Below are 23,393 nucleotides of genomic sequence, written 5' to 3'. Positions count from 1 at the left end.
CGCGTTTGGGAGAAATAACCAAAAAACCTCAGGGGGGGGCTCCTGAGGCCCCCCCCGCCAGGAATAGGGTTAAGAGGGGGCACTGCCGACTTTTGGTCCCATTCTTTCCATGCAACGCCCATAGGGCTAATGTTAAAATGCCAAAATTAAAGGGGGCACGGTGCCGCGGTGCCCTCCCCGTTCCGCCGCCTATGATGACTATCCACATTTTTCACAAAATTTTAAGCCCACGCACGCTCGCGTTGTAACGGGTCGGAGAGAAGATATATTTTCGGAGCCAGTTCTCATACCAAATTAGCTGTCCTTGCGGTTCAGCTGGGTTCAGCCGGAGCGAGCAACCGGAGCCAGACTCCCCGTACCCGCCCAACCGGTGTTTCACCGACGCTGCCAGCACACGTGGCAATTTGGGCTTCCATAGAAACATCAGCAAGCCCATAGCTCAAACACTACCACAAGTATGACGTCAGCTCGCGAAATGCGCTGGCAGTGGCTGGCACTTGGCAGCGTGGTCGTGAAACACCGCCCGGCTACATTTGTGTGGTTCGAGTCTGGGAATACCGCAGCGTCCCGAACCCCTGGCCTTGGCCACCATTCTAACCGCCTTTCATGGCATGCCAGATAGCAGTCAACACACGATCCTGAAAGCCCGTCCAGCCCAAATGATCAATTGAAGTGAAATGTAAGCTCATCAATTGAATTTACAACAGACGCTGTGCGGATACCCTGATGGCCTTGTATTGAAGAGGTCGTCTGCACGAGCAGCTGTGGAGGGGGCACGCGGTGACAAAGCTCTCAAAAGCACGGCCTACAGCGACCTAATCCTGATTGAAAGTTTGAATCGGTATATGCACTTCCACAGTCTACGGTCTGTTGGGTTACACGACGCCTTTAAAAAGTACGCACAAAACACACCCGATGCCCATTCAAAGGGCGGGAGCCACACAACCGTTCGGCAGCTGTCATGATTAATAGGCTGGAATGATCATTGAACAGCAGAATGCAGGGCGGTCCTATCTAATGAAAGCACTTTCAACTCGCAACACCCCTACATCGCTACCACATCTTTGTACTGGTCAAACACGAGGTCAAAAGCACACATCCGCCGAGCGTCGCTCTACAGTCTACAGTCAGACGATCCTGGAAGCCGTCCTCAGGTACACACGTCGTTGGACAGAAGAGCACAGTCTTACAAATCCAGAGCAGAGGTGTTTTGGCTTCTCTTCTTGGTACAGATGCACACGCGAAAAAAATTCAGCGGGGCAAAGTCGAAACGCACATCAGTGCTCTGAAATCATCCTGAGATCAAATCAAACATTCAGAAGAAAAACACTACAAAAGACACTACGAAATAAAGAAAGGTTGCTAAAAGCGTAGTAGAGCAAGATTCCCCCCCAAACTATTACAGCTGGGTTACAGCATCACATCATAGGCGCATACAAACATGAAAAGCACTATCAAGAGTGAAAGTCTTAATTTTAATTACTCAAAGTAACGAACATTCTGAATCAAACGCACCGGTCCTTCTGGACTAAAGCTTGACAAGAGTTTCTCTAATCATTTCCCTAAAACTTGTACGCTGTCTAGTAGATTATAAAAACACCGGTTGTACGCAAAGTTTGATGTCATTTGTCTAACATTCACGAACGGCAGATAAAACAACCGTTCATCTCTTCTTCCAAATACGGCTACGTCGTACGAAATCGTGCTAGAAGACTGGCCGGATCATCCAGCTCCATGTCCAGCGACCATGAGGCACTGATTGCAGTTCGTCCCTCCTACCACCTCCCGCTATTGATCGTGCGCGCCCGTGCCAGTGAGCGGCGTCGAAGGAGATTCACTAACTACAAGAAGGCTACAAACTACGTCTTCCATCAGGCATCGGCTAAGGCGGAGAAGCTGCGTGGAGCCATCGGCCTGGCACACTTGCGGACACTGTACCCAGTTCTAATGGAGCACAGAAGATGCCGCAGCGCACGTTGAACGGACTGACCGTCACCGCAGAGTGCCTTCTGAGGAGAGTGACCCGCCTCAGTGGAGAGCAGCGGCGGCGGCCATGCCCTGATCGGGACCGACCGGTTCGTCGAGCGCCTTGCGCAGCAGGGTGAGCCAGTTGCGGACCGAGCTGTCCTCCAGACAGCCGTCGAACGTGTCGCCCTTCAGCTGGTCCGGCAGGACCGAGCGCAGCGCCTCACGGGCTCTGCAGCGACAAGTGAGGGAATGGTGACACAGCTGGCAGGTAGGACGCGACTCACAACAGCGAGTAAAGACCGTGAACACATATTTGATGTGTCAGCAGTGACTTCCTGATATGAAATTCTACTCAATCGCTACACGGTATAGCATAGACCTCTGTACACAGAGGTCGACTAATGGGTACAGAAATATAATATAATGATTGAACGCATTGTTTTAAAGGGACCCTCCTACCTTCAAAAAAGTTTATGAATTGGCATGAAAGTGATGTCGCTCGGTTCAGAAAGAGCGAAAACGAATATCTACACACAGAAAAATATTAACACCGTTAGCGGTGTAATTGCACAGTACATATCTGAGCACTTGAGGAAAGTTAATTTAGTCCCTTCCCCGCTTAAATTACTCGCGCTTCCAAATGAACACCAGGAAGAAGGTAATAGAACACTGTTAGGAGGGTTGGGTGTTTTGCTACATGTAGTAAAACACCCAACCCTCCTAACAGTGTTCTATTACCTTCTTCCAGGTGTTCATTTGGAAGCGCGAGTAATTTAAGCGGGGAAGGGACTAAATTAACTTTCCTCAAGTGCTCAGATATGTACTGTGCAATTACACCGCTAACGGTGTCAATATTTTTCTGTGTGTACCAAATTTCACCGAAAAATATTCACCGGTTTTCAAGATATTAGACTTTTACTTTTGTTTACTTTTTGGGATCTCCGCTGTTCCTAGCGACTTCATTTGGAAACAATAGTTTGGCAGCTGAAAGTGCGGCACTTGTTGCGCGCAAAGCAGCATATACCACCGCGTGCCACAAAACGTTTTAGTCAAACATTTAAAAATCGTTAGATATCTGCGCTGACGTCACACATTCAGAGGGGTATTCCTATGCATTAGCCCCTCTGAATCAAAATGCTGCAATTTTGAAATTCAATATTTCCGATTTAAGGCATTTCTCGATGTTGTGAGTGCCGAAACCGGTAATTGTGAGCCAGGGACCTCATTTTGGCTATCTCAACTCAAATCTAATGTTAAGGTGGGAGGGTCCCTTTAATAATACCAGCAACTGCGAAATTATCCAGATAAAAAGCACAAACTTGAAAGCGAATTCAGGCAAGGCCAAAGACGATCACCCAAACGCTACCAAAGACGTACCTCTGGAAATTACTAAATAATGAAGAGTGACGTTCCCGTAATTTTGTTCGTTTATAGACAGTTACCGGCTTCGAATGAGCCAGATACGTTAGCCGAAATACCCGAGATCGGAGATAAGAATTGACTGGCCGAGAGCCGCTGCAGCCGACTGGATCCGACTCTCACCTCGGGTTGTCTGAGAGGCGCAGGTAACAGCGGATGACGTGCTTCAGCAGGCGCGCCGACTTCTCCTTCTCCAGGTTGATGACCATATTGCCCAGAGTGCGAGCCACGTGGGAGAACCGTTCGTATGTCTGACAGACGTGCGACAGTCCTAAAAGCAGAGGTACAACAAGTTAATGTGATGATTTCTCCGGTCATTTAGGTTAGACCTAAAAAGCCAAACCGTTCAACAAATTAGCACGCTATCTCCGCTAGCAGTATTCCCGTTTAAGGTGGAGTGATACACACTTCAGAGAATCTTACTACTTACCAGTGTCATCGCTGAGAATCTTTTGCAGGATGAAGGTGGCCACAGTCTTGCTGAGCTCCGTGCCGTGCTGCATGATTTGCAGGCACAGAGGGATGATCTCCGTGGTCAGCAGGAAGTCGATCACTTCGCGTTCATCCGTCTGGAAACGCAAGACACCCGGTTAGAATTCGTCAATCTCAGTTAACCATAAAACGAAACCAGCAATAGCAATACAATTTTGAAGTTTGTAATGTGAGATTGTCGCCATATCAACGCATACCATGCACGATAGCCTAGCACTATCACGGAGTAAGTAATTCGTAAGCATGCTGAAACATAGATCGATCCACATTTAGCTGAACAGCTGTATTCCATTACGGAGTTATATGTGGTAATCACGTACAATACCTAACGCGAAACAAGTTTACATAAGGCCTGAACATCTAAAACGTCCATCCGCAAATGTTTTTTAGCGTCCCTTACCTTGACCAGCGCGCCGATTACCCCGAGGCTCGTAAGCCGCAGGAACTCGAATGGCTGGGCCGTGCTGCTGGTGCTGAGGAACGGGTACAGGTACTGAGGAATCTGCGCCTGCAGGGACAATAAAACACGGTCACGAGCGGTACAGGATAAAAGCACCGAATGTGGGAACATATGGGTATAGAGTCGAGAAACAGGCAGGCGGCGTGGCATTGAAAGACCCAACACGTGTGAATGAGATGAGAAAAAACTAGTCGAGTTAGGTAAACCGCACTTTGTACTCGTTGAATGTCAGACAAGTCACAATTTACGGACTAGTCACGTCACTTCACACTTAGGAGACACCAAAAAAGACACACATATTTTTTCGCAAAACGTCACAAATTCTAAAAGCATCGAATAACATGATCAGGCAACGCAAAATCTAACAAAACCCATCACGAGCAGCTCTTTGCAGACTTACCGAGAGGAAGGGCGATCGTGTCTCGGGGTGGGAGGCGACGCACTGCAGCAGCGCCAGCGAGTTGCACACACGGTTGCTGTCCATGGCGGTGAGCGTCGGCGGGTGAATGAGGCCGTAGATGCTGACGATCTCGTGCAGCAGGGCGGTGATGGTGCCGCCCGAGTGCCACAGCATCGGCGCCAGGTCCGACACCGTCTGAGACAGATCATAGATGAGATGGGACAATAGGTGCACGAAACACCGAAAATAATGACGTGACCAATATAAACTGCACGATGCACTGTGCACAAATTTGGTTTTCGTGTGGCCTAGTGTAAGGCGAGGTGGTGGCGCAGGCGAGGTGGTGGCGCAGGCGAGGCGGGGAGCCATGTGGTAAGGCGAGGCGAGATTAGGTCAAGAGTGGAGAGAGAGAGAGAGAGAGAGAGAGAGAGAGAGAGAGAGAGAGAGAGAGAGAGAGGAGAGAGGAGAGAGGAGAGGAGAGAGAGGTCCACACCGCCATGGACCCAGTGGACATCACCTTAGGTGGCTATAAATGCACAAATAGTGTTATCAGTTTTAATAGTACTTCAAACCTCATAAAATGATATGGATACTTAACACACAACATATATTAAAAAATGTTGTGTGTTACAACATATATTAAAAAAGTTGTAAAAAAACATTTCAATCAAAGCAAATAAAGTAGGTAGTTAAGATACATTACCTCTCTCTTCTTGCTAAGTTGCTTCAGAGCTGCCTCTCTGGTTTCTTTATTTAAAATATTCTTAATCAGTTGAGTTATTTCTTCTGTATGAGCGTCTGCTGACATTGTCCTTCCTCTTGATAATGATGATTGAAACTATGGGCTGAATAGATCACAAGACAGTGTGAAGTCTGATCAATACCTTGAACTACAACCTGAAATGAAGAATTGAAATATTCATCTAAGGGCAAAATCATTCACAAAATCAGCACAGCAAGTAATTATTGTATTAATTACTTGTATTTTGTATTAATTACTATTATAAGTATAGTAATTACAGCACCAAATAATTATTTAATCCATGCACACTGCACTCTGTATATTTCACAGCATGTAGGTATTAGTTTCTCTTCCAAAAATAGCCAATATCACCATATCATTATGGCTTGGCCCAAGGCAGTAGAGTTTGGCCCACATGCAAAATTTGCTCCATACAGAATCCATGCAAAACCATGGATGGTCTTAGCACAAAACTCTGCACTATCAGGGCCATGCACAGTGAAAAATATGTACAGAGAATTAGCAATTGTTCATAATTTGTAATATATTTGATTTAAAAGCTACAAAAAGTAGAAATACATACATCAGCATACTCATTGAACATCATTTACCTTCCATAAAATTATATAGCAATGGGCTAGGTGGATGCAGCACATAAATTTATTCACATCAGACTGGGGAAGGAATGGAAGGACCACCCTGAAAAGTTCAACTACAAGTTCTCATACTAATGATCATCGTGGCCATCAATGTATGGCCTCACCTAGCATGGCAGCCTACTCATCTTTGTCAGAAGAAGAGGAGGCATCTCTTGAGTAAAGGGTCTGATTACTCGAAAGGGTACCCAATGACATTTACTTAAGGTAAATACTTAAGGTAAATACATCATGCTGATAAATTATAAAAATAGCATTTATATATGGTGTCCTAGCTTCAAGCACTTAGCACTTTGGTTTTATTTCCTCAGCAAGGTTGTCCTTCAGCTCAGCCATGAGCCAGTTTCTGGGGTTTAGTAATTATTGAACATCTTCTAACAACAAAGAAGTCTGGTGCGTTTGATTCCATGACGGCTTTCACATGAGTCATGACTCATGAGTGACATAGGTAGGTACCTACATTTAAAAAATGAAGCTGGACTAAGGACTACCCCAAGTATGCCCGGAAGCAGTCCATTTCATTCCTTTGACTTAGGGTGGTATTACTGACCTAAGACAAATATCAACCTGGCACAAATCTCATGCATCAGATACAGTCACAACTCCCATGCCACTTGCATTTGCTAGCAACCTGGTCCTGGGCAGTGTTTCACGGCAGGGCTGCAGTGGCTGCGCATGTCAGTGCGTTACATTTTCATGGCCATATCAACAAACTTCACTGATGCTATGCTATGACGTCACTGCGAAGAGCTAGCGCACCACAGCGCTGCAGTGCCAGCAGAACAGAATGCTTACAGTATTTGACTTCAAACCTCTGTTCTTGGCCCTACTTGGATCTTTTGGACCTCTGTTCCAAACAAGATTTATTATAAGCTAGCGAATCACACGCAACGTCATTAAACTTTCAAGTGACTATATGGTATGCCATAGCTCCTAGCGCGCTGCAGCCTCAGCCTGCAGCTCACGTAGCATAGGGATGGTGAAACAGGGCCCTGGCCATTTATTTATGAAAAGAAATAGAGTATCTGAGGCTTGAGGAGCTGAGAGCTCTGGGTCCTGGGGCATGAAACCTTGTATTTTAGGGTCCATAAGCGATAACCATAATTATCAAAGCCGTAATACTAATTTGCAGCACACCAGCCAAGCCCTAGCCCTTTCAGCACCCCCTAAAGGATAATAAAGAACCACTCATGCCAATGAAACACACGTCTTCAACTCGTTTTTTTCACAATACCACCTGTTCAATATCCTTTTACTCATTTGTGACGTCGTGTAATCAAATATTTTTTCAGCGCGCTCGAATGCATGCCGAACCAGTAACCATGGAAACTTAAGATGTTCGCAGCTCGCGCTCGCACCGTTGAATAGACTAGCAAAATGGAGGTAGGCAGCAGGATTACTTTACCAATAGTAGGGAGAAACTTTTAGGATTGAAGGGAATGAAGGGAATCGTTGGGACTGATTTTGTGAATGGAACGCATGTTTTCCACCCCTGTGTGGCGTATTGTAATTTGTAGTGTCCTGAGACGTGCTGTCATCTAACGGCAGAAAAGCGAACTCGTGGTTGACGGCAAGTGAGGGCGCGGCAGCCGGAGGGTTGAAGAGTTGGACACCCGAGCTAGGGTTGGTCAGTGCTGTATAATATCTGACATTACTGAATACATATCATCGTCTTACGTTATCTGATATCTTAAGAACGTTACATGGTGTCAGAAGTTAACGTAACACAAAGGTGCCGACGATGCTGTCGAATCTTCGCCCACCGGCAGAGCTCGAGATTTCATCACCGCAATTAGCAACAAGATGGCGGACCTGGCGGCGTGAATGGGAGAATTACGCTGTGGCTGTCGAACTCGCTGGCAAGCCCCAGGCCGTCCAAGTGGCCGTTTTTCTCAACTGTGCAGGTGGTGAAGCACAAGAAGTCGCCTCTCATTTCTCTGGGTGGTCTGCAGAACAAGGGTTGGATGAGCTAGTGTCACGCTTCGAGGCGTTCTGTGTGCCCCGCCAGAATGTTGTCCGTGAACGGTACAATTTCTACACTCGCGGTCAGAAGCCAGACGAGTCGGTCAGCCAATATCTATCGGCCCTTCGATCTCTGGCAGCAACGTGTGATTTCCCAGACGGGGACAACATGCTAAGAGACAGAATATGCATCGGCCTCCGTGACCAGAAAATACAAGCAGCGCTGCTGAAGCGAGCTGATTTGACCCTTCAGATGGCAATCGACATAGCGCTATCCGAAGAAGCCGCCAATCGTGATCTCAAGGTGTTTGGAACTGAGCCCCACAGTGAGCAAACAGACAACATGGCCGCCGTCTCTGGACACAACCGGTCCCAACCGACCCGCAAGTGCAAGTTCTGCGGCCGTGATCACCCAATGGTTCGGTCTCGCTGCCCTGCATGGGGCAAAGCCTGCCTCGCCTGCGGGCAGGCCAACCATTTCGCATGCAGTACTATCTGCGGCTCCCGGCGTCCCCCGCCCGGCTCTGGCGGGCGCGGACCAGTTCGCCAGCCAGCGGCCCGGCCGCTGTCTCTCGCCGCCACCGTGGGCGCCGCCGGCGCCGCCGCCGCCGGCCGCGATCAGCTGACTGCGACTCCGCCAGCCGGCCAGCGCCGCGACCCGCCTCCCGGCGCGTCAGGTGCACATCAACATGAGCACTGGGACGTTTTGTCGACAGCTGGCCATTCCGGTGAGACACCCACAAAAGCACACAAAACTTTGACCGCCTCGGGAAAATCGGTAACGTTTCTGATAGATTCCGGCTCCGAGTGTGACGTGTTGACATGGACAGACTACGTGCGTATCACCGACGATCCACAGGGCGCATGTTTGAGACCGTGCCATACCGTTCTGCGCATGTATGACGGCGCTCTCGTGTCATGTGAGGGGAAACGGTCCCTGTGCTTTACTAATCCCGTGTCTCGGAGTAGGCACATCCTTCAGTGTAAAGTTGTGAACAGTGCTATCTCTTCCATACTGAGCCTGAACACGTCAGTCCAGCTGGGCCTGATTGACGTCCGCGACTGTGACCCACTGGACTATGTCCCTGCCCCGCCCCCGCCGGCCGTGACCCCAGGGGGTGACCTCGCTACCGAACCGGGTCATGGCCCTCCCGGAGCTCGTCCCTCGCCCGGGCCACCGCGGTCGGGGTGTGTGAGTGACGGTCAGTCGCGCATCAAAGCTGAGTATCATGACGTGTTTGACAAAAGTAGCGTGGGACTAGTGGCGGACAACTATGAAATTGTGACAGATCCGTCCGCTATCCCGGTAGTGGAAGCTCCCCGCAGAGTGAGGGTGCACGTGCGTGAGAAACTTAAGAAAAAACTGGACGATCTCGAGACGCTAGGCGTCATTTCTCACATCACTGAGCCAACTGACTGGGTCTCAAATCCTGTGATAGTGGATAAACCGAACGGGGATATTCGCCTATGCATAGACCCCCGTTTCCTAAATCGAGCTGTGAGGAGAGAACACTATCCCACACCCACTGTGGACGAGGTAACCGCCCGGCTCACGGGAGCCAAAGTATTCAGTCTCGTGGATGCATCCTGTGCATTTTGGCAGATTGGGCTATCAGCGAGGTCGGCGCGCCTGTGCTGCTTCCACACGCCATTTGGACGCTATATCTGGAACAGGCTGCCATATGGCGTGAAGTGCAGCTCCGAAATTTGGCAGAGAATGATGCATGAGCTCATCAGGGGTCTTGAGGGTGTGGAGGTCATAGCTGATGATTTTGTAGTTTTTGGTCGCGGCAACACGCGTGCGCAGGCCGAACAGGATCATGACCGCAATCTGGCGGCATTTCTAGCCAGGGCACGTGAGAGGAACCTTCGTCTGAACCCGGATAAATTCAGGTACAAAGTGACAGAACTGAAATGGATGGGTCACGTCCTGTCGGCTGACGGCTTGAAACCAGACCCAGCTAAAGTGTCTGCGGTGCGTGACTATCCGCCCCCCACGGATGTGCCCAGTCTCAAACGCTTCCTGGGGATGGTCAGTTTTTTGGCCCGCTACATCCCCAACCTGTCACAGACTGTATCACCTCTCCGTCAGCTCACACAGGCCAGCTTCGACTGGTACTGGAGCCCCCAGTGTGAGACAGCATTCAAAACCATTCAGCAGCTGCTTACAACAGCGCCAGTGCTCAAATACTATGACCCACATGACGAGGCTACAGTGCAGTGCGATGCATCGAGCCATGGCCTCGGCGCTGTCCTTCTGCAGCGGGGAAACCCAGTCATGTACTGCTCGCGCTCCCTTACGGTAGCGGAGCGAGCCTACTCGCAAATTGAGAAGGAGCTATTGGCCATTACTTTTGCGCTCACTCGCCTGGACCAATATCTGTACGGTAGGCCAGTGACAGTCGAGACTGACCATAAGCCATTGGTCGCGATACACAACAAACCACTCAGTGACGCACCACTTCGCTTGCAGAGAATGCTTCTCACACTGCAGAGGTACAACTTTCACATTGTGTACCGACCAGGATCAGAGATTCCTGTTGCTGATGCGCTTAGTCGTGCTCCAACTCAGCAACCATCCTCACTGTTCGCAATGGAGACCGAATCCCTAGAGTTGTCCAGTGGGATCGCGGTGTCTCCAGAGCGTCTAGAAGCCATACGGGCCGCGTATCAGTCGGATCTGGTCCTCCCACGGGTCGTCAAACAGGTACTGGCAGGGTGGCCGAAGCATCGGCGCCAGTTGCCAGACGCACTCCGGCCGTATCATGGCTTTCATGACGAACTTTTCACACAGGACGGACTGCTGTACTGTGAGAAATAGTTTTGGTGAGTATTTTCTATCCGACCAGTGGCTTCTATCCGAACAGTGGAAGCTGGACAGCCACGGCTGACTGTTGTTCTGTTGGCGGGCCAGCGCCGCCTCCCACCGGCCACCATACGATGACGGCCGCCGGAGACCGAGCACCGGTACCACCGGACAAAAAGTGGAATCGGCAAGGCCGGGCTAGCGACTGTCTGCAGATCGGCAGAGAAGAGCTGAGCTGCACCTACGCTGCAGGGCAACTACCGACTGCAGTGGCTTTACCTGTTTTTGTGTGACCAGCGAGGAATAAAACGGGCGCGAGACGGAGCAGCGAGACACTCCTCACACAGTCCACACCACGTTCGACAACACCCACTCTGCAACACTCCACTCAACATGCACAAGTAAGTACCTACGTAAGAATGACTCAGACCGGACGGTCTGCCCCAGCCAGCTCTCTTGGAGCTGTGCTGTGGGGACAAGGTGACGTGACGTCTTCTAGGAAGTCCGTTTAACTTGCCGAACTATTCGGTATATGGTTGAACTGTTTGTTTTGTCTTTCGGCTAACCATTCGGTTATCTCTTTCGGCCTTTTTTTGGTGACCGTTGACCGCCGTTGTCCGGTCTCACTGCGCTGTTTGTGTTTCAGCCTGCCCGCCATCATGACGCTGACCAGGGAGCCGATTGGCTCGGCTTGGCGGCAGCAGGCTGTTCTTTCGGCACTCTTCCGGCCTCTCCAATATCGGCACACTCGAGTGCGATAGCAACTCGAGTGGGACTGATTTTCGGTCTTCTTTCGACACTCTTCCGTCTTCTTCGATATCAGCCTGTGCTAATGCAACGGCTATTCGTGCAGGACTGATTTTCGGCCTTGTCTCGTTTAATGACTCGATCGCTTCCTTTTGACATTTTGGTTTCGACCTCATCTTTTGGCTCATTTCAATATATCTACTTTTAACTCATGTTCACGTCTGTATGGTGGATGGTGTTGGGAACGAAGGAGGGAAAGGAACCAGAAACACACACATATCGATCGCGTTTTCATCAGTAATACCCCTAGACAGCACATAGAGTAAAAGATTGAAGAATATAATCCCCTAGACAACAGATAAATAATCAGGATGCAATGTAGGCTATACAAAGGGACCAACTTAAATCACATTGGGGGCTCAGCCGGGATTTCAAACTCTGTTCTGCTCGAACAGGACCCTGATTGTATATGCCGTTGATTCATTGCATGTTCTTGCTTGTAAAGTTTTCGTTGGTGTAACTTGCTGCTCGTGGTTCGTAAACTTTCCGTTTCACCGTGTTCGTGAATTGACTGGTCACAATTTGTGTATTTCCAGTTGCCTTTATTTGATGGTGAATGGCTCGAGTTTCAGACGCTACTAGATTCGTCAGGCCAATTGTTGGTCCGCATGCTGCATGGACAACCTACATTGGACGCACCGTCGAGGTCGCCATCTCTTGAAGTTCATTTGATTCAGGTTAGTCTTGCTTGCTTCTGTGGGTCTACTTACTTTGCCTTCTGGCGATACGCTATTCGGTCGTATGCCTCGTAAATTAATTCGTTCGCATCGTTGGCATGACAGCAAATGGCTACCTAACTTCATAGGAGGTATAAATGAATGTCCTGATATGCGCCATTGATTACATCCATTCGATTCCTTAGACTTGAAAATATGTTTGGATGATACAGGACTTGGTATTCTTGAACTTTATTAAGAAGTTGCCCGTATAAGGTGCTCATATAATGCCGACTTGGTGTTCTTGAGCTGGTCCATAGGTTTGATCTGATAACTTCGACTTGGTGTTATTGAGATTTGTCTTGACCTTTAATGCTCAGATGTTACTGACTTGGCTTTAGGGAGCCAACACTGACTTCGTTGTCATGACACGTTCTGATGATACCGACTTGGTGTCATTGAACTTTGGGGTAGTTGCCATAGGACGTCAGTGACCAGGTGCATGGCAGCACAGTGGTCAGCTAGCGTGTTCGGGGCAATAACCATCCACAGATAAAACATCGCGAGTTCGATCATCTGATCGCCAAACCGGATATGCGATTTGATCAGTGTTTTCAAGATCGCGGAAGTATCCCATGATCAAGGTTTCCGGAGTTCAGAGGTCCGCTGACATAACCTTACATGGCCCTGACACATTCCGAAGTGTCATTGTGACTGAGTGGATTGATGCCTCGCTGACATGATTAGTTATTCTTTTGTGGTTTTACTTGTTGTTTGGGTTTAATTGTTGTTTCATGGAGTTGTTTCATGGCTGAGTTGTTGACAAGGTTCAGTGGAATAAGATCGGTTCAATGTTTCACAGTTTGAGATGTCATTTATTTGTGAGAGTACAACGTCGTTTACATCTATTCAGTTATTACACAGGAATTTCAACATTTCAGAGCATGTGGCAGGTTTCCGGCAAGTCGAATTCGGGTGAAGTAATTCTCTCTGTGTTAGACACTTTGCCCTAGTTGATAGGTAAATTTCGTATTAATTAGTCATTAATGGTTAACATTGGATGGCAATATACTTTTAACTTTGCTTCGGTTCAAACAGACAGTCATCTCATCAGTCAGTTGAGGGTTGTGATTTGTGAAGATAATCCCAGTCAACATTGGTGATACTCCCGTCCAGTTGGGAAGTATTTGACAGAATGGTAAACGCATTTGTTATTTGGCGGGTGATGTGCTGGGCCAGAAATGTGGTTTCCGTTTATTGAGTAGGTCGTGCCGTCTGCCTACGTCCCTGAGAGAAGGGCGAGTGCTAGGTAGGACGTGCAGCCTACAGACGTCTCTTGGAGGAGGACGTCACCGGACCGTCTGCTCGCGTGGAGCAGGACGGCAGTCGCTGCCCGGACGCGTAGGAGCTGAGGAGAACTGGTGATAGGGCCTGCCCCACCTATCTACCAGAGTGAGTAGCATGGCAGAGGGTGGTCCTCTGGGGGTCCATGCCCACCGAACATACACCGGCCGGGTATGGGTGGAATTCTCGGTCAGCTTACGCTCTAGGCATAAGGGCTGGGCGTGCAGTGACGGGAGCAGCAGGTCACTGGCACAAGCGACAATCCATGCTGAGGAGGTGTTCCTAGTATGTGAAAAACGGAACCATTTGAGCGTGTAAGGCGGCAAACCCCACCGCAAATACACTGCTACCGGAGTATAAAGAGTCGAACACTCCGGCGACTACAAGAGAGAGGCCAGCAGCAAACCCGACTAACAGCTTATATGTTTCAGAAGGTGACGTCGATAGGAAAGGTGTCTTATTGGGTGATGACGACTCGATTGCTCGACTTTGTTACACAGGTGCTGCAGGTACAGCAAACCTGACCAGTAGCTTTATTGTTTCAGAAGATGACATCGATAGGAAAGGTGTCTTAGGATGATGACTCGGTTGCTTTGCTTCATTTGCACAGGTGTTGCAGAAGCAGCAAACCGATCGACAGTTTACTTGTTTCAGAAGTTGACTGCAGCGTCGATAAGAAAGGTGACTCGTTTGCTGTGCTTCGTTGCACAGATGTTGCAGAAACAGCAAACCCGACAAACGGCTGATATGTGAGTACACTTCAGGTGACTGCAGAGGGAAAGACAGTGGTTAAGGGGGAAAGTGGTTTTCGTCTCGTTTTATCTCCATTCCATGGCAGGAGGTAAGACGACTCGAATCCTTGCTTAGTTGCACTTCGCAAGTCATAGCAAGTGCAGAACTCTTCAGGAGCCCAGTCCATGGCTCATCTTAAAGGTGGAAGATATACTTATACGCTTCATGTCCTTATTCATCGAAAATGAATTCGTGGGTCTTGCGGTCGAGATACCGTGGCAAAGACAAATAACAATTCGGCCCAACAGCAGTCACAACGTGAGCTGACTGAAGCCGAAAGGTTTCGATTTCAGCGCAGGTACGAGGTACGAGACGTCCCGAGAAGTTCTGGCCGGTAGAGCTAAACCGAGTAGCACCGCAACGGTAAAGTAAAAATCAATGAAATGCTGGCTTGGTTGCATTGTCTCGAATTAGCGAATAACAAGTATGTTAACGGCATGTTAACGGTTTTAAGCAAGGTTCTGGAGTAACATCAACTGTGCAAACTGACCACGCCGTTTCCTGTGTAACGTGAAGCCTATGCAGTTAAGATCTGCAATCCTAGATAACTCGTTCAGCACTCGTTTGAATTATTGACAATCCTAAGTCTGAACGATGAGCCCACGTCTTGTTTCATGAAAGGTGTACCTACCAGCTGTTGTGGCTAACTTTCGTTGTATTGTCTGCAACAGACACCACACCGAGTGGAGGTCCTGATGGATTTAGCCGACCCTGTATGGAGCGCCACCGACTCGTGAGTGACCAGCGACGGTGATGTCGGGTCACGAACAAAGTAAGGACAACCTTTGAGATCGAAAGATCAAAAGCCAACGGGCATGTGCTCACTTGTTAAAGTAAAGCAGATGAGTTTGCTACAATCTACTTCAGAGTATGCATGAAGGTCGTGACAAGGGTCAGTTGGTGCTTGAGGTACAAGTTATGGTGGAGCAACAATCCTGTGCATTGCCTTGAATCTAGATCCAGCGACAATCAATGGATCTGTGCAGACCAAAGATGCGCGGGCATAGAACCGGCATAGTCATAGGACAAATTGCTCGTGTGATACGATGCTTGCGTCGTCTGGTGCCTCTCAATGTCCTCAAGTCATTGGCGCCAGCAGCAGAGCGAGTCCTACACAGGTATCTGAGATACCAGAAGGTCTACAGGCACAACGAACCTCTCGGCATGACAGATTGACTTCAACCCTAACACCTCACCCGAGCCCTTAGGTCCCACGTCTCGATGCTGACTGCTGCCAGAAGTCTGAGCCGCATCCTTCTGTTATGACAGAGGCAAACGATCACTCGCCCTTTGACTGTAACTTATCTTCCTCCATGCGTGGCAATTCAGAGCAGACGGATGGACACATCACGCTAACGCTCGGGAATTTTAAAGTCCAAGCCCGCATTGGGAATTGTTAACATGAGTACCTTTCATATTACATGGCGTGTTCCTCTGCTAATCCTTTTCGGTTAACCCCGATATTCCTTATCCTTGAAACTGTCACAGGTCAGTAGCAAGAAGATGTGGTTCCCAGAATAGCATAAATGTAAATATGCTTTGGTTGCTTTACCAGTATTTGGCATCAAGCAGCAGTACCAATTTGCAGTGCTTGGGTTATTGAAGCCATACGATCTGATGAAGTTATGATCAATTAAGATTCAAGCTACTTAGTACTTTGTATTTTGTACTAAAGTCATATTTTTAGGAAGATACAAAACGGTTTAAGACAGAGGGTTTGTCGCATTTGACTTATCAACGAGTCAAACTCAATTTAGACTGTGAACCATCTAACTATTACGTATGTGTACCCGTTCATCCCCAAAGGTTACAGTTCTTCGTTCGCTATAAAAATGGAAGGGATGTGAGAAATAGTTTTGGTGAGTATTTTCTATCCGACCAGTGGCTTCTATCCGAACAGTGGAAGCTGGACAGCCACGGCTGACTGTTGTTCTGTTGGCGGGCCAGCGCCGCCTCCCACCGGCCACCATACGATGACGGCCGCCGGAGACCGAGCACCGGTACCACCGGACAAAAAGTGGAATCGGCAAGGCCGGGCTAGCGACTGTCTGCAGATCGGCAGAGAAGAGCTGAGCTGCACCTACGCTGCAGGGCAACTACCGACTGCAGTGGCTTTACCTGTTTTTGTGTGACCAGCGAGGAATAAAACGGGCGCGAGACGGAGCAGCGAGACACTCCTCACACAGTCCACACCACGTTCGACAACACCCACTCTGCAACACTCCACTCAACATGCACAAGTAAGTACCTACGTAAGAATGACTCAGACCGGACGGTCTGCCCCAGCCAGCTCTCTTGGAGCTGTGCTGTGGGGACAAGGTGACGTGACGTCTTCTAGGAAGTCCGTTTAACTTGCCGAACTATTCGGTATATGGTTGAACTGTTTGTTTTGTCTTTCGGCTAACCATTCGGTTATCTCTTTCGGCCTTTTTTTTGGTGACCGTTGACCGCCGTTGTCCGGTCTCACTGCGCTGTTTGTGTTTCAGCCTGCCCGCCATCATGACGCTGACCAGGGAGCCGATTGGCTCGGCTTGGCGGCAGCAGGCTGTTCTTTCGGCACTCTTCCGGCCTCTCCAATATCGGCACACTCGAGTGCGATAGCAACTCGAGTGGGACTGATTTTCGGTCTTCTTTCGACACTCTTCCGTCTTCTTCGATATCAGCCTGTGCTAATGCAACGGCTATTCGTGCAGGACTGATTTTCGGCCTTGTCTCGTTTAATGACTCGATCGCTTCCTTTTGACATTTTGGTTTCGACCTCATCTTTTGGCTCATTTCAATATATCTACTTTTAACTCATGTTCACGTCTGTATGGTGGATGGTGTTGGGAACGAAGGAGGGAAAGGAACCAGAAACACACACATATCGATCGCGTTTTCATCAGTAATACCCCTAGACAGCACATAGAGTAAAAGATTGAAGAATATAATCCCCTAGACAACAGATAAATAATCAGGATGCAATGTAGGCTATACAAAGGGACCAACTTAAATCACAGTACAAAGGCAGGTGTGTGGTCATTCCCAGCGCTCTTCAGCAGGACCTTATCTCGCGCCTGCACCGTACTCATATTGGTTTGTCATCGATACTGCGACTTGCTCGGCAGAACGTGTTTTGGATCGGAATGACCAGCCAGCTAAAAGAAGCGATTCTGAAGTGCCCAACCTGCCTAGCCCATCGCCCGGCTCAGACGGCCGAGCCGCTATTGTCGCATGAGGTCCCCTCCCGGCCATGGGCGAAACTGGGAACGGACATTTTTGAACTTAATGGGTCAATGTACCTCGTGCTGGTAGATTATTACTCCAACTTCATGGAGATTGACCGCCTGACTCGGACTACTGTGACACATGTGACCTCAGCTCTAGCGGCCCAGTTCGCTCGCTATGGCATTCCAGAAACGCTGGTTAGTGACAATGGCCCACCATTCAGCAGCTGTGAGTTCAAAGCATTTCTGCGTTCGCTGGATATTGATCATGTTACCTCCAGCCCAGGCTATCCGCAGTCGAATGGCAAGGCTGAGAACGCCGTGAAAACGGCGAAGAGTTTAATGCGTAAGGCTATCGCCTCCGGTGAAAACTTCCTTTGGGCGCTGATGACGTGGCGTAATTCGCCCAGTGAAGGGTCAGACATGTCGCCGGCACAGAAAATGTTTGGACGTGCCTGTCGGACGTTTTTGCCTACTCCCAGGTCAAACTTGCTTCCCGCGTACCCGACTCCTCTCCCGAGTGTTCTCGCTGACAATAAACTGCGCCAGGCGAAATATTACAATCGTCGGACGCAGCCCCTGACCCCTCTGGTCGTGGGTCAGCCCATTCGGATGCGCCTCCCTGGACAGCGCACATGGACCCCTGGCGTCTGTACAGGAATAGCTGGGCCGCGATCTTACTGGGTGCGCGTGAATGAAGTGACCTATCGTCGCAACCGCCGCCAGTTGTTAGCCACCAATGACCCTCTGCCTGTACAGAGTGATCACTCGGACCCAGACCTGCTCGGTCCGCCACGGGAACCCACCGCGTTACCAGAGCCGCCTCAGACTCCTCCCGTCGCCACCGGCACGGGCGTGCGCCCGCTCGTCGTCCCGCCCGTGCCTCCTGGCGAACCGTGGATGGATGTGCCGTCATCTCCTCCGCTCCCGCCGTCCCCCGTCCATGCGCCTTACGCACCACTGACCGGGGCAGGCTCACCGCCGGTCATAAGTCGCCGTCCCCAGCGCGAAAGGCGCCCGCCCGCCTATCTGTCCGATTACGTTAGATGAATCACTGTTCGCGTCAGTTCAGTTCGTGTTCACTGTTCTTGTCAGTTCGTGTCAATGCATGCTGGATGTGGCTGCATACTTATCAGCAGACGGTAGAATGACCAAGCGTCATGAGAGGTATGCAATGTAAATATTTTGTCGTGCTTTATACTGTTTTGCGATTACCAGTAGTGTTACAGTGCTCAGTCCTCCAGTGCCGCAGTATAGCTTCGTCGCACAGTAGCTTTGCGTAGCATTTGATGTGGTGCATTGCACATGTGTGTTCGTGTACGGACACCAGCATGTCCGTGATCTCGATATCTCATTGTCGCAGGAGAAGGGATGTGGCGTATTGTAATTTGTAGTGTCCTGAGACGTGCTGTCATCTAACGGCAGAAAAGCGAACTCGTGGTTGACGGCAAGTGAGGGCGCGGCAGCCGGAGGGTTGAAGAGTTGGACACCCGAGCTAGGGTTGGTCAGTGCTGTATAATATCTGACATTACTGAATACATATCATCGTCTTACGTTATCTGATATCTTAAGAACGTTACACCCTGAGGTTGAAACCAGATTTCAGGCAGTCCTGCCAACAGCATATTTACGTCTGGACAACGAGTTGCGTTGGAGAGGCCGGAAATAGTGGCGATTTCAGGACCGCAAGAATGGACCGTCATTGGGATGATTCTTTCTTAAACCGTGCACTGTTTTCGGCCGGAATTTAATAGTTACTACAAAATATTTTGTAATTACGTTTCCACCAAGATAGAATGCCACCAGGGCTAAATTTTTACTACTTTTGCATTTTGTCCAGAAGCATATAGTGCTGTTATATTGCAGTTTTGGCGCGTTTGTTACAAAATATGAAGCGAATAAGCACAGTCTTTAGTGCCGAAGTTCACGCAATCGAAAAAGTTATGGAGCACATCAAGGCAGAAAAGATTGATCGGGCAACCATCTGTACTGATTCGAAATCCGCTCTTCAAGCACTGGAAAGGACCGATAATGTTACCCACCACGGTATCTACAATATTCTCAGGATCACATCAGATCTCAATGAGGGCCAGCATGTGACCCTTCTTTGGGTTCCAGGTCATTACGGTATTGCAGGAAATGAACGTGCGGATGTCCTCGCAAAGGAGGCTGCAATGCGACCTGATCCAGTTGTGGAACCTATGGCCCAAGGGGACGCTATTCATATGATAAAAATCAAATTCGCCGAGTACCTTCAACGCAAATGGGACCAACATCATGCTGCACATATGTATGCGATCAAACGAGAACTTAGAACATGGGTCACATGTAACCAACCAGACAGGATACGCGAGGTGACCCTGGCCAGATTGAGGTGTGGTCATACTCGCCTCACCCATGGCCACCTTTTTGATAGGACGGGCCCTCCGATTTGCCACACCTGCGACACACGCATCTCCGTAGAGCACATTTTGATCGCATGCACGGCATTGCATCACGAACGAAGACACATCACTAACTATCTTGCGGTACAACACCTTAAAAACGACCTCCCGACGCTTCTCGGGGACGACACAACATTGACAAACCTGGTACTTGATTTCGTCCTAACATCACCCTACTCAGAGCTACTTTAACGGCCTTGACTGTTAGCAGGCGCCCGTTTCGCTACCACCAGGCTGACTTGTGATACGGGATGGGTCGGGTTTTTCGCTGGTGCCGAAACACAGAGCTTCGGTGGCAGACGGGTTTTCTCCTGCCGCTGGAGCAGGCTTAGAGGCTCAGCGGCCCAGCGAGCTACACCAGCGGACCCCGGCCGCTGAACAGCGGCGGCGGCCGGGTTGAACGACCACAGACAACCGTCGGCCGCCAACTGCAGCAGCGACAGATTCCCCATCCTCCAAACCATTCCTTTCATCGTGACGCTTAAACATTCACAAACCCCATCCCTCCCAGCGACATATCCCCCACTCTTCAAACCATTCCTGTCATCAAACTCTCGTAACCTTACCATTCACAAACTTCCTCCTTCCCTCCCTTCACAAACATCAATTTACCGGTAAGTTTCACTGTCATTTATGTGTCTTAACGTAAATTCATGGGTTTTTTCCCATATTCATGGCATAGTACATGGATATGGGTTTTCCCATGTTGTCTTGCTGTAAAAGTGGCCACCGGTCTTAGTTAGGACGGCCGGTTTGTTTTGCGCGGCGTAGTTAGGTCGCCGCCCTCCTCGCGAGGCCGGTAACGTAAGTTAGGGCCACTAAAAAAAAAAAAAAAAAAAAAAAAGTCACAGTCAGTGTAATTCATCAGTGCCAGAAGTTAACTTGAGGGAAGCTATGCGAATTGCTCTTGTCCATCCACTAGAAGTTATTAAATATTTTGCTTTGTGTTTTCCAAAAGGAGAGGGAACAATTTTATTTGTGCCTTCAGGCTTCATGTCAGAATTGAAGGTGGATCATTAAATTTTCAAGGCAGTACAAACAAGCATTTGGTCTATCTCATACCTATATAAGCAGTGGCTAAGAAGAAAAGTTGATCAATCCTGAAGTTCAGTCATCGTACCTCAACTTGGCAGCAAGATCCCCAAGGACAGAGAATATATTGTATACCTGTCCTGTAAATCAAAGCATTTTTGTGCCTGCAAGGCTTAAGTTCTTTGTGGTGTGTTCGGAGTGAGGCTATATGGCACTTTTTGTTGTATGTTTATGTGGAGATTGAATATAACTGTGACCCTGTACTTGTTTGTATACTTACTATGGTCAAACAGGGAACAGCACATTCACATAGCATACTCACCTAGCACCTAACTCATAGCTGTACCCTGCAAGTGCAGGCAGCAGGATCTGTACTTGTTCATGTCTCGCGCATTAACAAAGCACTTAAGTAGCTTAGTAATCATTTCCCACATTTTCTGAGCATCTAACATGACATACAGCAGTGCAGAGTAGCTTCAGAGAAAAAAAAACACTTTAAATGCACAGACTCACACCAGCCACCCAATGAGCCAGTTCCTCAGTTGACTGTTTCCCTGGATGCAGCTTGGCGAGGTGAGCTAGCTATTGGCAAGTAGAAGGTTAGCAGGTAAGATTGAGTTAGGGTGAGTACCTACCTATAACTGGGTGCTACTGCTATGCAGGTCTTGGGTAGGCTGCAAATATGTGTGATGATTGAGGTTAGGTCAGCTGTCAGGTTATTCAGGTATGCTCATTGCTCAGGTCACATTTTTATGGACGCTTGGCAAATTAAAAAACTAACATAACCTAATCTAAGCTAACCCGACTAAACCTACACAACCGCTTGACTATAGGAACTAAGCACCTACCTACTTGGGCCTACATCTCATAACATGTCAAAGTAGAGTTCCTTGGTGGAAGATTACCCTCAGTACTTTTTATCCCAGCCTTGTGAAGAAAACTAATACTTCTAAGCTCTGAGTCACTGCTGGCCATCCACAGGAAGAAACGCTGAGACTGAGAGCTTTGCCATTGTATATTGGACCAACAATCACTATCACGAATGACTATGAACACATTATATGATCACATTGTTGCATGGATTGTCACATTGACAATTTTATAACAATCCTTTTTTCAAGAAATACAGTAATGATTAACATCAAAATCAACATAAAGTGGATTTAGTGATCCAAGCTTCCTCCTCCAGTAGCAATGGAATGAACGCATGTTTCATTTGCCAGACACTGAGTACCTGATGCTGGTGATGCACATTACAATCTGCATAGCATCTAAGCATAGTAAAGCTGCCAAAGTCCATTCATTCTAGATTTTTAACTTGATAGTTAGCACTAATTTATCTTGCTGTTGTAAGTTATCATTCAATACCATACCAATACCTACATCTATTGATATACGCTCATCAGTCAACATTTTCTGGCATGATCCTGCTCAGCGCGCTCTTCAGTATTGCTCAAAGATCTGTAATATTATAGCTTGTTTTCGGCCAATAAGCTCTTTTAATTTTACTTTTTCTTGCTGATATATGAGCCCGATCAACTTGCGGTTATCAACCAAAATTTCATAGCTTCAAGTTCAACTTGATATTGATATTGCTCTGCTCAGGAGTCAGGACCTCTCACTCTGTCAGCCTCCTGGATACTTCGGATTGTTTTCAGTCACATGCTTCTTAAATATGATATAAGTCAATTTTAAGGGATTCAAAACGTCCAACAAAACGACGTACAAGAGTACGGAAACCACCAGATAAACTTAAAAAGCGCCTTGGAACAGAGCCATGCTCCATTTGTTTGTTTACAATGATTGTAGTGCTGATGTACTTTTAGGACTCTGAAGGTCGGCTTATAAAAAATGAAACGTTTTTACAAAAGTTGTAAGGCAAGTAATATTTATCTGAAAGAACTAAAATATTCAAAAGCCAAACACTATGAAATACATGAATCGGAACGAAAAAGTAACCCAAAAATCCAGCCTAATCACCGGCTCCTAAAACTGCAACAAAATCAGCACTTTTCCCCGCAACTCGTTGTCCAGACGTAAATATGCCTGACAACATATTCTTGTTCTCAACATTCAGAGTTGCTAATTGTTTTTTGGCCTCAGAAATTATTTCCGGTTTTCACATTAGGGATAATACTTCATTTGGAAGCACAAATGAGAACCCAAATATCCGCACCTGCTACATAACATGACTCCTCCCCCTTCCA

General features: G+C 48.3%; 2 protein-coding genes and 1 long non-coding RNA gene across 8 annotated transcripts; 2 read left to right on the top strand and 1 right to left on the bottom strand.

Annotated features, from left to right (window-relative positions):
* Positions 1 to 1,366: 1,366 nt before the first annotated feature.
* LOC122363778 (CCR4-NOT transcription complex subunit 9-like) lies at positions 1,367 to 7,374 on the bottom strand. 6 transcript variants are annotated; one of them, XM_043333419.1, is made up of 7 exons: positions 7,345 to 7,374; positions 5,443 to 5,636; positions 4,740 to 4,934; positions 4,280 to 4,387; positions 3,818 to 3,956; positions 3,511 to 3,658; positions 1,367 to 2,197 (listed from the first exon to the last, which is right to left on the bottom strand). In XM_043333419.1, exons 2-7 carry the CDS (start codon positions 5,545 to 5,547, stop codon positions 2,029 to 2,031), a joined length of 864 nt encoding a protein of 287 aa, XP_043189354.1. In that variant the 5' UTR covers positions 5,548 to 5,636; positions 7,345 to 7,374; the 3' UTR covers positions 1,367 to 2,028. The 6 variants fall into 6 exon arrangements, with proteins under 6 accessions (XP_043189354.1, XP_043189353.1, XP_043189352.1 ...); XM_043333418.1 differs by lacking the exon at positions 7,345 to 7,374 and adding an exon at positions 7,301 to 7,335; XM_043333417.1 differs by lacking the exon at positions 7,345 to 7,374 and adding an exon at positions 7,275 to 7,334.
* A 264-nt stretch (positions 7,375 to 7,638) lies between these two features.
* On the top strand, positions 7,639 to 19,233 carry LOC122363776. The gene is made up of 2 exons (XM_043333412.1): positions 7,639 to 8,827; positions 18,470 to 19,233. The coding sequence occupies exons 1-2, from the start codon at positions 7,879 to 7,881 to the stop codon at positions 18,472 to 18,474; spliced, it is 954 nt and encodes a 317-aa protein (XP_043189347.1). The 5' UTR covers positions 7,639 to 7,878; the 3' UTR covers positions 18,475 to 19,233.
* On the top strand, positions 10,918 to 17,303 carry LOC122363777. The gene is made up of 2 exons (XR_006253425.1): positions 10,918 to 16,744; positions 16,991 to 17,303. It is a non-coding gene; the product is annotated as an uncharacterized LOC122363777 (long non-coding RNA).
* Positions 19,234 to 23,393: the final 4,160 nt, after the last annotated feature.

Source organism: Amphibalanus amphitrite, unplaced genomic scaffold (genome assembly GCF_019059575.1).
Source record: "Amphibalanus amphitrite isolate SeventyFive unplaced genomic scaffold, NRLGWU_Aamphi_draft 000639F_arrow, whole genome shotgun sequence".
NCBI classification, from domain to species: domain Eukaryota; kingdom Metazoa; phylum Arthropoda; class Thecostraca; order Balanomorpha; family Balanidae; genus Amphibalanus; species Amphibalanus amphitrite.
Note: the sequence above shows the minus strand (reverse complement) of the source record. Positions and strands in the feature narration are given on the sequence as shown.